The sequence below is a fragment of the Babylonia areolata genome, chromosome 8 (genome assembly GCF_041734735.1).
Source record: "Babylonia areolata isolate BAREFJ2019XMU chromosome 8, ASM4173473v1, whole genome shotgun sequence".
Lineage (NCBI taxonomy): Eukaryota > Metazoa > Mollusca > Gastropoda > Neogastropoda > Buccinidae > Babylonia > Babylonia areolata.
Window position 1 is genome coordinate 388,213 of NC_134883.1, and position 13,168 is coordinate 401,380.

The 13,168-nt window shown below is 40.8% G+C and overlaps 2 protein-coding genes across 2 annotated transcripts in view; both read right to left on the reverse strand.

Moving 5' to 3' along the window:
- The window catches only part of LOC143284447 (histone deacetylase 4-like), a 31,469-nt gene extending 30,336 nt beyond the window's left edge, over positions 1-1,133 (reverse strand). The window contains exon 1 of the mRNA XM_076591084.1: positions 984-1,133. Coding sequence (XP_076447199.1) covers positions 984-1,132 — 149 coding nt within the window. The 5' untranslated portion in view covers position 1,133. The remainder of the gene's footprint in view (positions 1-983) is intronic.
- A 967-nt stretch (positions 1,134-2,100) lies between these two features.
- The window catches only part of LOC143284950 (polyamine deacetylase HDAC10-like), a 49,001-nt gene continuing 37,933 nt past the window's right edge, over positions 2,101-13,168 (reverse strand). Inside the window, exons 10-15 of the mRNA XM_076592112.1 lie at positions 12,727-12,853; positions 10,249-10,314; positions 9,627-9,686; positions 7,709-7,798; positions 2,168-2,500; positions 2,101-2,109 (exon numbers count right to left, since the gene is read on the reverse strand). Coding sequence (XP_076448227.1) covers positions 2,101-2,109; positions 2,168-2,500; positions 7,709-7,798; positions 9,627-9,686; positions 10,249-10,314; positions 12,727-12,853 — 685 coding nt within the window. The remainder of the gene's footprint in view (positions 2,110-2,167; positions 2,501-7,708; positions 7,799-9,626; positions 9,687-10,248; positions 10,315-12,726; positions 12,854-13,168) is intronic.

The following is a 13,168-nucleotide window of genomic DNA, read 5'->3' on the forward strand; positions in this document are numbered from 1 at the left end:
GCGTGGAGGTGAAAGCTATATAAATGACAACACCCCTTACAATCAGGTACCTGTACTGTGTGGAGGTGAAAGCTATATGAATGACAACACCTTACAATCAGGTACCTGTACTGTGTGGAGGTGAAAGCTATATAAATGACAACACCTTACAGTCAGGTACCTGTACTGTGTGGAGGTTAAAGCTATATAAATGACAACACCTTACAGTCAGGTACCTGTACTGTGTGGAGGTTAAAGCTATATAAATGACAACACCTTACAGTCAAGTACGTGTACTGCGTGGAGATGAAAGCTATATAAATGACAACACCTTACAGTCAGGTACCTGTACTGCATGGATGTCAAAGCTATATAAATGACAACACCTTACAGTCAAGTACGTGTACTGCGTGGAGATGAAAGCTATATAAATGACAACACCTTACAGTCAGGTACCTGTACTGTGTGGAGGTAAAGCTATATAAATGACAACACCTTACAGTCAGGTACCTGTACTGTGTGGAGGTGAAAGCTATATAAATGACAACACCTTACAGTCAGGTACATGTACTGCATGGAGATGAAAGCTATATAAATGACAACACCTTACAGTCAGGTACCTGTACTGTGTGGAGGTAAAGCTATATAAATGACAACACCTTACAGTCAGGTACCTGTACTGTGTGGAGGTTAAAGCTATATAAATGACAACACCTTACAGTCAGGTACCTGTACTGTGTGGAGGTTAAAGCTATATAAATGACAACACCTTACAGTCAGGTACGTGTACTGTGTGGAGGTTAAAGCTATATAAATGACAACACCTTACAGTCAGGTACATGTACTGTGTGGAGGTGAAAGCTATATAAATGACAACACCTTACAGTCAGGTATGTGTACTGTGTGGTGGTTAAAGCTATATAAATGACAACACCTTACAGTCAGGTACCTGTACTGTGTGGAGGTTAAAGCTATATAAATGATAACACCTTACAATCAGGTACCTGTGCTGTGTGGAAGTGAGCACCGTGTCTTTCTCCAGCCGCTCAATCTCCTTGCTGATGGCCTCCTGCGTGGCGTCAGGCACGTGCTCACAGCACTGCTGGATCAGGGGGAAGATCTCCGGCTGCTTGTCCTTTGTCCGTAGCTCCATATCTATTCTGAAACATGTCATGTTCACAGCTCCTTTCAGTTTGTCCTTTGTCCACAGCTCAATGTCCATCTTGAAACATGTCATGTTCACAGCTCCTTTCAGTTTGTCCTTTGTCCACAGCTCAATGTCCATCTTGAAACATGTCATGTTCACAGCTCCTTTCAGTTTGTCCTTTGTCCACAGCTCAATGTCCATCTTGAAACATGTCATGTTCATAGCTCCTTTCAGTTTGTCCTTTGTCCACAGCTCAATGTCCATCTTGAAACATGTCATGTTCACAGCTCCTTTCAGTTTGTCCTTTGTCCACAGCTCAATGTCCATCTTGAAACATGTCATGTTCACAGCTCCTTTCAGTTTGTCCTTTGTCCACAGCTCAATGTCCATCTTGAAACATGTCATGTTCACAGCTCCTTTCAGTTTGTCCTTTGTCCACAGCTCAATGTCCATCTTGAAACATGTCATGTTCACAGCTCCTTTCAGTTTGTCCTTTGTCCACAGCTCAATGTCCATCTTGAAACATGTCATGTTCACAGCTCCTTTCAGTTTGTCCTTTGTCCACAGCTCAATGTCCATCTTGAAACATGTCATGTTCACAGCTCCTTTCAGTTTGTCCTTTGTCCACAGCTCAATGTCCATCTTGAAACATGTCATGTTCACAGCTCCTTTCAGTTTGTCCTTTGTCCACAGCTCAATGTCCATCTTGAAACATGTCATGTTCACAGCTCCTTTCAGTTTGTCCTTTGTCCACAGCTCAATGTCCATCTTGAAACATGTCATGTTCACAGCTCCTTTCAGTTTGTCCTTTGTCCACAGCTCAATGTCCATCTTGAAACATGTCATGTTCACAGCTCCTTTCAGTTTGTCCTTTGTCCACAGCTCAATGTCCATCTTGAAACATGTCATGTTCACAGCTCCTTTCAGTTTGTCCTTTGTCCACAGCTCAATGTCCATCTTGAAACATGTCATGTTCACAGCTCCTTTCAGTTTGTCCTTTGTCCACAGCTCAATGTCCATCTTGAAACATGTCATGTTCACAGCTCCTTTCAGTTTGTCCTTTGTCCACAGCTCAATGTCCATCTTGAAACATGTCATGTTCACAGCTCCTTTCAGTTTGTCCTTTGTCCACAGCTCAATGTCCATCTTGAAACATGTCATGTTCACAGCTCCTTTCAGTTTGTCCTTTGTCCACAGCTCAATGTCCATCTTGAAACATGTCATGTTCACAGCTCCTTTCAGTTTGTCCTTTGTCCACAGCTCAATGTCCATCTTGAAACATGTCATGTTCATAGCTCCTTTGTCAATCTGTCCTTTGTCCATAGTTCTATATCCACCCTGAAAGTGTCCTTTGTCAGTAGCTCTAAATCCACCCTGAAACATGTCAGCTCCTGTCAGTTTGCCCTTTGTACAAAACTATTCATCCTGAAAATGTCCTTTGTCCATAGCCCTAAATCCACCCTGAGCTCTATAACCACCCTTATACAGTGAAAGTGTTCTTTGTCATTAGCTCTGTATCCACCCTGAAACATGTCAAGTACACAGCTCCTGTCACTTTGTCCATAGTTCTATATACGCCTTGAAAGTGTCCTTTGTCTATAGCTCTATATCCATTGTGAAATATGCACACACCTCCTGTCACTTTGTCCTTTGTACATTACTATATCCACCCTGAAAGTGTCCTTTGTCCATAGCTCTGTATCCAGCCTGAAATATGTCATGTACACAGTTCCCGTCACAGACAGTGTCATAAACAAAAATGCTGTAATTACTGTTGGCAGTCTTACTTTCTTCCCCAAAAATGAACAAATGTACAGTGAAAAGTCCTCTCCGTGTGGTGTTTGCCTGAAAAAGACACTTTGTGCCAGTCTAGTCTCATTGATTAGACTTTTTGCATTCTGGACAAATCTTTGTTGCTTGGTATCCACACTGGTGGGGGACAGTAACTCAGCCTGGTTCCACCACTAATCAATTTTTGTCATCTGTATGGGCTTATTAGGTGATGTACTGTGTGTATTGAATCAGAACTGGCACAACTGAAAACCACCAAAGTGACCTCGGCAACAGTACAGGGTTCATCTGGGTGTTGCCTCTTGTCATCATAACTTAAATAGTTCCCTGTGGATTGCATGAGCCCAGACTGCGGAAGATGAACTGGGTGTGGCTGTGTATGGGGGTCTTCGGATAAGCGACAGGATTAATGCTACCGAAATGGTTCAAATTGTGAGGCAGTCAAAACAAGCTAAAAAAATTAAAATCTTTGTTGCTTGGAGCTGTATTTAACATGCAAACTTACATTGTCCAGTACAGTTGTCCAGAAGATGCAGTTCATAGCTCTTTCTGTTTGTTTTGTCCATATCAAATTCCTTGAAAATACAAATACTTGGTGTCTGACATCATCATTGAAATGCGTTAGCCTTTCATTTCCTTCACAGTCAATGCCCTTTAAACAATTATGATCCCAACCCGTATGCACCAAATGCCTTTGCGCACTCAATCCACAAACGCTCACATGTCACCTTTTCAATGAAAGTGAACTAAACCAGAGATAACTTTAATAAATTTCTTTGGTCTTAGCCTGCCACCGAAACATGTCATACTCCTTCCTTGCCAAATACCTGGTGGCTAGGCTAGGAAAAGCATAGTCCGGTACATACTTCCCTGAAGGGTTGTTGATTGTAGTCAGAACTTCCCCCACAACACTGCAAAAAAAAAACATAAGGGGCATTATTTTAAGAACAAAAGTGATCAATCCAGTTTTGTTTTAAAAAATTTTTCCCCTAGCTCAGTACTTTCTTCTGACCGACCATCATTGGGGACAGAACTCAGCTGTTCAACAATCTCATCATTTAAATACTTTGATTGTAAATGCCTGAAAACCCCCTGACCCAACACTTCACTGGGTGTTCCCTCAAAAATAAAATTCCGTATTGCAAGCCCCTGACATGCAAAAGAACATGGTGGTTTGGTATTGTGCGATGTGTGCATGCAAAATTTTGGGCATAAAAGCAAAAATACTTGTTGTTGAGCGTGTATTATATGCAAATAAATTAAATTGGGATAAGATACAGGCAAGTACGGGTGTTTTTGGTATCATTCCAGTCATCATGTATCATCAAATTTACTTTATCTAAACATCATTAATTATGATCACTATCCCCATTCCCCTCCACATCACAGTACCAAATGGTCCAATCTAAACTACTTTGGGGACCGGGCAGAAAGATGGTTTCCCTCTGAAATTGGTAGGCTAGGATCGCAGCATAGCCGGGGAGAGAAGGGGCAAGCTCCCCACTGCCAAGGGCATTAAAGCAGAAGCACACCTTTTGTTTTACTCGATACAGCATTTGGACTTTAGTTTAGTTCAAATGATAAGCGTGTAATTCACCCATGAACACCCCCTGATAAGCAAAAACGTACGCAAGTTGACATACAAATGGTGATGGGCGTTTTAGTGGGTGTGTGCGTGGTGGGTGGGATGTTAGAGGTAGACACAATGGAATTGTGATAGATAAGTGCACAATCATTTGAAACATCAATGTACTATGTGAATCTTTTAGGGGGGGGCGGGGGGGGGGGTGAGCAAAGCAGAGGAGAAAGAACTGCCCCGAAGGTTCAAACAGTAACCACTGTTTGAAACAAGTCAGGGGTTTTAGGGGGGGTGAGTGAGAGGTGCCACAATGAACTGCTGATAGGGAAAAGTGACAATGCTTTGAATATCAATGGTGAGGGGGAATTTTAGGGGGCGGGGGGGGGGGGGGGGGTGAGTTAGAGGTGCCACAATGAACCGCTGATAGGGAAAAGTGACAATGTTTGAATATCAATGGCTGAGGGGGAAATTTTAGGGGGTGTGGGGGGGCGGTGAGTTAGAGGTGCCACAATGAACTGCTGATAGGGAAAAGTGACAATGTTTGAATATCAATGGCTGAGGGGGAATTTTAGGGGGGGGGGGGGTGAGTGAGAGGTGCCACAATGAACTGCTGATAGGGAAAAGTGACAATGTTTGAATATCAATGGCTGAGGGGGAATTTTAAGGGGGGGGGGGGGGATGAGTTAGAGGTGCCACATTGAACTGCTGATAGGGAAAAGTGACAATGTTTGAATATCAATGGCTGAGGGGGAGTTTTGGGGGGGGGGGGGGATGAGTTAGAGGTGCCACATTGAACTGCTGATATGGAAAAGTGACAATGTTTGAATATCAATGGCTGAGGGGGAGTTTTAGGGGGGGTGAGTTAGAGGTGCCACAATGAACTGCTGACAGCCGCCTTTGACACGATAGACCATTCAATCCTTCTTTCCCTTCTTCATTTTACATTTGGTATCAACGGCACTGTTCTAAACTGGTTCAAATCTTATCTCACTGATTGATTCCAGTCTGTCAGTGTTGATAATTTCCAGTCTGAACCCGTTAAAATTGAACATGGAGTCCCACAGGGATCTGTTTTAGGCCCAGTGCTCTTCACACTGTACACTGCTCCTCTCGCTGAAATTATCAACCACCATAATGTCAGTCATCATTCTTATGCTGATGACACTCAACTCCAGAAGAGTGATACCCCCGAAAAATTGTTGTCGCTCTTGCAAGAAACATCCAACTGCTTCCTGGACATTCAAAACTGGATGACTCTAAATAAGTTACAATTGAACACAAACAAAACTGAAGCAATGATCATAGGAACTAAACAAAAACTCTCTTCCATTACAACTAATACAATCAGACTTGGCAGTACATCCATCCCTCTGTCCAGTTCAGTCAGGAACCTCAGCGTTGTCCTTGAAAACACACTGTCCATGGAAAAATTTATCAATCACACATGTCAATCCTGCTACTGTCAACTGCGGCGCATCAGTTCCATCCGGAAATATCTGTCCATTAACGCAACATCTAGACTTGTCGTTTCTCTCATTCTCTCTCGCCTTGACTACTGTAACTCTATTGTCTGGTTTGCCTGCTTCATCCATTCAGGCCCTTCAGCGCATACAAAATTCTGCTGCCCGACTCGTCCTCAGAAAGAAAAGATCTGAGCACATCACTCCTCTTTTGCAACATCTCCACTGGCTCCCTGTCTCACACCAAATAAAGTACAAGATCAGCACTCTATGCTACAAATATATTAACAAATCAGCCCCTTCCTATCTCTGTGGCTGCCTTCACCTCTACACTCCATCTCGCTCACTACGATCAGCTTTGGATCCACTCCACTTATGCATACCCAGATTCAGACTCTCAACTGTTGGCCGCTGTTCTTTCTGTCTCTGGACCTTGCAATTGGAATGAACTTCCTCTTTCGCTTCGTCAAGTCTCCACACTCAGCTCTTTCAAGTCTGGCCTTAAAACCCACCTCTTCCCAAAATAGCCTCCCTTCCCTGCCTCTTCCTTGTCTTTAGTTTCTCCAGTTTTAGAGTTATGCGTGCGTGAGAATGACTGGTGCGAAAGCGCTTAGATTTGTCTATGCACAAGATTCAGCGCTATATAAGTACCATTATTATTATTATAGGGAAAAGTGACAATGTTTGAATATCAATGGCTGAGGGGGAATTTCAGGGGGGGGGGGGGTGAGTTAGAGGTGTGGTCTTGAATCAACACTCCAAACCCACAACAAATAATTTATGATAATTCTGTACGCCGTTGCAGGAACTACCCTTCTCCCTCCAAGCACTGAATAATCAAGACAGCCTTATCAAGAGTCACCCTACTTCAGACACCAGAAAGAGTTGACTTTCAATGCATGAAAAAGCAAGCAAACAAACAAAACAAAAAGAACATTAGTGTTCATGATCCAAAAGACACGAATACCATGACATTTCTCATCAAAACAGTTGCTGCATTAGAAGTATTGCAAGTGCATGTTCACAATAGACAAACTATTTGCAGTAGCAGGTACATTCTTGATCTCTTGTGCAGAAGAAGAGGACACACCTCTGTTCTCATCTGCCTCAGGCACAAACAATCCAAGCAGTTGAGCCGCAACTCTGAGGACTGAGCTAAACCAGATGGAACTGGTAAAAGCAGCCAATCTGGACAGGTGAAAGGGCAGACACAGACAAAGCCCGATCCACTGGTCCCCCAGGCTGGGGGTTGGGCACAGGGCTAACTATCTGGTCCCACAAAAAAGATTTTGTTTGGAAAGAAGCAACACTACCATGTGTGACAAGCAAACTCAAGAGTCTGTGGGCTGACAATTTTCATGATCCCATCAAAATTTTCTGTAGCACTCAGTTTCAGAGTCTTCCTCATTCATTTCTTCATACAGTCTTTTACCCCAGGCTGTTGAGGTTTTTCTGTGTGCTATTCCTTTTTCATAAAAAAGGTGTAAAATTGTGCAGTATTATGCTGCAATAAAAATCAATGATTATTTCCCTTTACTCTGTTTTTAGATACAGAGCACACATGCACCAATTTGAAGTCTCACAGACAACCAGGCCAAGACCTCCACCAAGACATAGATACCCAGGCCCCACTTTCCACACACACACACATCTTTTTACATACATACACAAAAGCATGCGCACACAGAGGTATCCTTACACACACAAACACAGGCACATCCTCATACAGCAAACATGGCTCATGCAACATACCTCCAGGAGAAGCACAAGTTTGCCAGCAGCTAACGGTTTCAGCAGCTTGACAAAATGAGCAAAACAGGCAGGAGTCACACTCATCTGACCCTGCACACAAAACACCCACTGATATAGGCAAAATCATATGGGTCATATATGACTTGATGTACAGGTATGCATGTGTGTGTGTATGTGTGTGTGTGTGGATGCATGCAGGTGTGTTTGTATGTGCATACATAAAAATGCGATGACAAACTTGTATGGCTAATATATAATTTCTTCTCTCTCTTTAACCCCTAGACTGCCCATATGACGAGATAACTCGTCAGCGCAAGCATGTTCCCTTCACTGCCGCAATGACGAGATAACTCTTTATGGAAATATTCAGACTTTTCCCGGGTTTGCATTGAGTTTGTTCACTGACAAAAATACTGGTAACTTTAGCTTGGGGAATCTTTCTAATTCTATTCATAGCTAGAAACCCCATCTACGTCATAAGGCAGTCCTTTATTTGAACATTTTGGTTGGGTTACTGCCACCATGTTTGCCTGGCTCCTCTCCTCAATCACTCAACAAAATGTCGGATTCCGTGCTCAAGACATGCGACTGTGGCGCACTAAATCAACCAAGATTGCTTTCTTTAGCTGATGCTCAGAAAGAAGTGAAGTGTAAATTTGAAGAGGACAGTGATGAACATTTATTGGATGATCTGATAGACAATGAAGGGAGCTATCAAGGGACTGAGCAAGATACGACTAGCAGTAAGTGATGCCAGCTGTACAACTGTAGTAGATGACAGAAAGTGACCGAATTATTAGCAGAACACAGTGTGAGCGATTTTCTTGGCACTGCGGTCTGATGAGAACTGGATGAAGTGACCATGTGAAAGGGGTGAAGAGGAGTGGAGACCGAGGGGGCGAGGCCCCACATCCATATTATCACTTGGAGAAGTTACAATGCATTGTGTATCTGTCTCTTTTTTTTTATACTGTGGTTGTTCTAGTATAATTTGTGTGCGCAGATATTATCTATTTGTCCAGAAAATATATTTTAGTGCAAATTACCTGACTCATGCTTGTAATGAACAAGTTGAAAATGTGACAAAAAACAAACACTCATTTCAAAACAACAGCATGTCACTGAAAATAGAAAAAATGGGAAAACATCATGTGTTTTGTATTCTTTATTTATTTACCTGTCAGAAAATATATACTTTTATGGGTCTTTGAATGTTTTGAAAATATATACCCGTTTGTTGTGGAAAAAAACCCTGGCAAATAGATTTCACTAAAATCTTATTTTCCTGGCAGCGAAAGGGTTAAGCTTTTTTTTTTTTTTTCTGATGTCATTCAATCAGATTTCAGGCACACATATATACACTCAGACAGACATGCATCATTTTATGTGTTATGACCATTTTGTTTATTTACTATGCCATGTAGGCAGCCATACTGTTTTCGGAAGTGTGCATGCTGGGGACATTCTTGTTTTCATAACCCACCGAATGCTGACATGGATTACAGGATCTTTAACATGCGTATTTGATCTTCTGTGCGCGTATACAAGCCTTAGACTGTCTCAGTGTAAAAAATAAAAAACAACAAAAGAAAACGCAACTTACCTGTGAGCTTCATCTTATAAAACACAATGACAGTTACTGAACAAATTATCTGATAAACAAAAATACATTACATTACGCACACTCATATGACACAAAAACATCAACACGATATACACAAAGTTTCTTTCACAACACACACACTCAGTGACTTATTCATATTCTCTCTCTCCCTCTCTCACTCTCACAAAATGTACCATGCATACCTTGCATACATTTACATACATGGAAATTACATACATGCTCTTTCATGCGCTCACACACACACACGCACACACACAGAAACACACTCACACAAAAGCATACGACAGACAGTACCTCTGGACATCCAATAGCAGAATCATATCCAGCAGATACCAGCACAAGTTCTGGCTCAAACTGAAAAAAATTAAATGGCCATATATAATTTGCAACATCATGTGGATGACATTACAATTACAACAAAATCAAAATGTGAATACTTCTTTGGATAAGTGCTAACCAGAGCATGACTTTCTTTTAGAGCACATCAGAAGATGACTAAGCTAATATAGCAAACCAAAATAAGTACACAAATAAGCAATACCATTTTTTGGCAACATGACATGATCTTGAGATAGGGTGGATGACTAACACAGTTATCATGAAAATTTATCATAATGATCTGTTTGTACTATTAAGTTAGTTATGTTTATGAATATGAATGAATGTGTATGCATTTGTGCATGCTATTAAGTTACATGTATGTTTATGAATATGAATGAATGTGTATGCATGTGTGCATATGTGTATGTATATATTTGTGTAAGTGAGCATATGTATGTGCATATATGTTTCTGTGTGCATTTGTATGTATGTTGTCTTGTTTTGTTGTTTTGTTCCATTATATACTATCTAGGGCTGTCTTTCAGTTCCCTCCTTATCCCCAATTAAAAAAGGGGGGAAAAATTAAAGCACTTACTTCATAAGCCACAGGCAGAAGGATGTTGAAGAAGACTGAGAGGTAATCGCTGTTGTCACAACCAATCTGAAGCAATCATCCACAACGGAATCATCCACAACGGCAACTATTAAAGCAAATCATTGCATCAATGAAGATACCTTCTTCATTTTCTTTTCTTTTTTTATTTCTTTTTTTTTTTGTTCCAAGAGTTTTTGGTGTATATTTGTATAAACTACACACATTCATTCACACACTGAACACCTTACTGAACCCAAAAAGCAAAACGTCAACAGAGCAACTATCAGTATATGCTCTCACTTTCTATATTAAATTGTATTGTATTGTATTGTATAATGCATTGTGTAACTCTGTCACAACAGATTTCCCTGTGTGGAATATGGGCTGCTCTCCCCAGAGAGTACATGTCGCTACGCTGCAGTGCCACCCTTTTCGTTCTTTTTTTTTTTTTCCTGCCTGCAAGAGTAGTTGGTTTTTCTATCAGAGCGGAGTTTTCTACAGAATTTTGGCAGGGACAATTCTTTTGTTGCCATGGGTTATTTTACTTGCACTAAGAGCATGGTGCTTATAGGACCTAAGTTTATTATCTCATCCAAATGACTAGTATCCAGACCACCACTGAGGTGGATGGGAAGAAAATACTGGCGAGTGTGGGATTCAATCCTGTGCGCTCAGATTCTCTGGCTTCCACTTGGCCACCACTGCACTGATGTGTTCTTTTAAGTATAACCATTCAACCATCACCATGCTGATGTGATCTTTTAAGTATAACCATTCAACCATCACTGCACTGATGTGATCTTTTAAGTATAACCATTCAACCATCACTGTACTGATGTCATCTTTTAAGTATAACCATTCAACCACCACCGTACTGATGTGATCTTTTAAGTATAACCATTCAACCACCACCGTACTGATGTGATCTTTTAAGTATAACCATTTAACCATCACTGTACTGATGTGTTCTTTTAAGTATAACCATTCAACCACCACTGTGCTGATGTGATCTTTTAAGTATAACCATTCAACCACCACCGTGCTGATGTGATCTTTTATGTATAACCATTCAACCACCACCATGCTGATGTGATCTTTTAAGTATAACCATTTAACCATCACTGTACTGATGTCATCTTTTAAGTATAACCATTCAACCACCACCGTACTGATGTGATCTTTTAAGTATAACCATTCAACCACCACCGTGCTGATGTGATCTTTTATGTATAACCATTCAACCATCACTGTACTCATGTGTTCTTTTAAGTATAACCATTCAACCATCACTGTACTCATGTGTTCTTTTAAGTATAACCATTGAACCATCACTGCACTGATGCGTTATTTTATGTATAACCATTCAACCATCACCGTACTGATGTGATCTTTTAAGTATAACCATTCAACCATCACTGTACTGATGTGATCTTTTAAGTATAACCATTCAACCACCACCGTACTGATGTGATCTTTTATGTATAACCATTCAACCACCACCGTACTGATGTGATCTTTTATGTATAACCAGTCAACCATCACTGCACTGATGTGTTCTTTTATGTATAACCATTCAACCATCACTGCACTGAGGCGTTCTTTTATGTATAACCATTCAACCATCACTGTACTGAGGCGTTCTTTTATGTATAACCATTGAACCATCACTGCACTGATGTGTTCTTTTATGTATAACCATTCAACCATCACTGCACTGAGGTGTTCTTTTATGTATAACCATTGAACCATCACTGCACTGAGGTGTTCTTTTATGTATAACCATTCAACCATCACTGCACTGAGGTGTTCTTTTATGTATAACCATTCAACCATCACTGCACTGATGTGTTCTTTTATGTATAACCATTCAACCATCACTGCACTGAGGTGTTCTTTTATGTATAACCATTGAACCATCACTGCACTGAGGTGTTCTTTTATGTATAACCATTGAACCATCACTGCACTGAGGTGTTCTTTTATGTATAACCATTCAACCATCACTGCACTGAGGTGTTCTTTTATGTATAACCATTCAACCATCACTGCACTGAGGTGTTCTTTTATGTATAACCATTCAACCATCACTGTACTGAGGTCATAGTGTGTGTAATAAATCAGTCATGAGACTGAACGGTTGTTAGATGCATTGCTGAGGTGTCTAAATCTATATCATTAAAAAATTTTCTATTCATGTATGATGATTTGTGAAAAACTGAACTTTTCACTGTCCTTAATCTAGAATAATGCACAAACTCTCCCCCACCCACCCCAACACCCACCTTCCGCCCCACCCACACACACACCACAGTATGCAACAAATAACACAAAGCACACACTCACCAAAACATACAACACATCACACATACACACACACACACACAAACATACACACACACAATACAACACACACATACACACCACTACAGCACAACATACAACACAGCACACAGACATGCAGCAAGTAACAAATGATACCTCATTGAGGGGAACGTTAATGTTGAAACCTCTGGCCTCTCCTTCCCCAACATAATCATAATCAGACTCTCTCAAATAGGGCCATTCCATTCCATGTTCGTAGCGGTGAATGGAGAAGAATAACACCCTGAAAACATTTGTTTCATGTCTCTAGCAATATTTTAAGAAAGCATTTGTGTGTGTGTGTGAAATATATTTTATTGATTATACACTGACAAACCTTTATTTATCTCCAGATTACAAATATAACTTCCCACACAAGCATCCACAAAACTCACATGAAACAAACACACACACACCTGAATATCCGGATTACAATTGTAACTTCACACACAAGCACCCACAAAACTCACATGAAACACAAACACACACATGCCTGAATAAATGCCAAAATAAAACACAAAAACACTCACACAGGCAAGCACAAACACACACGCACACA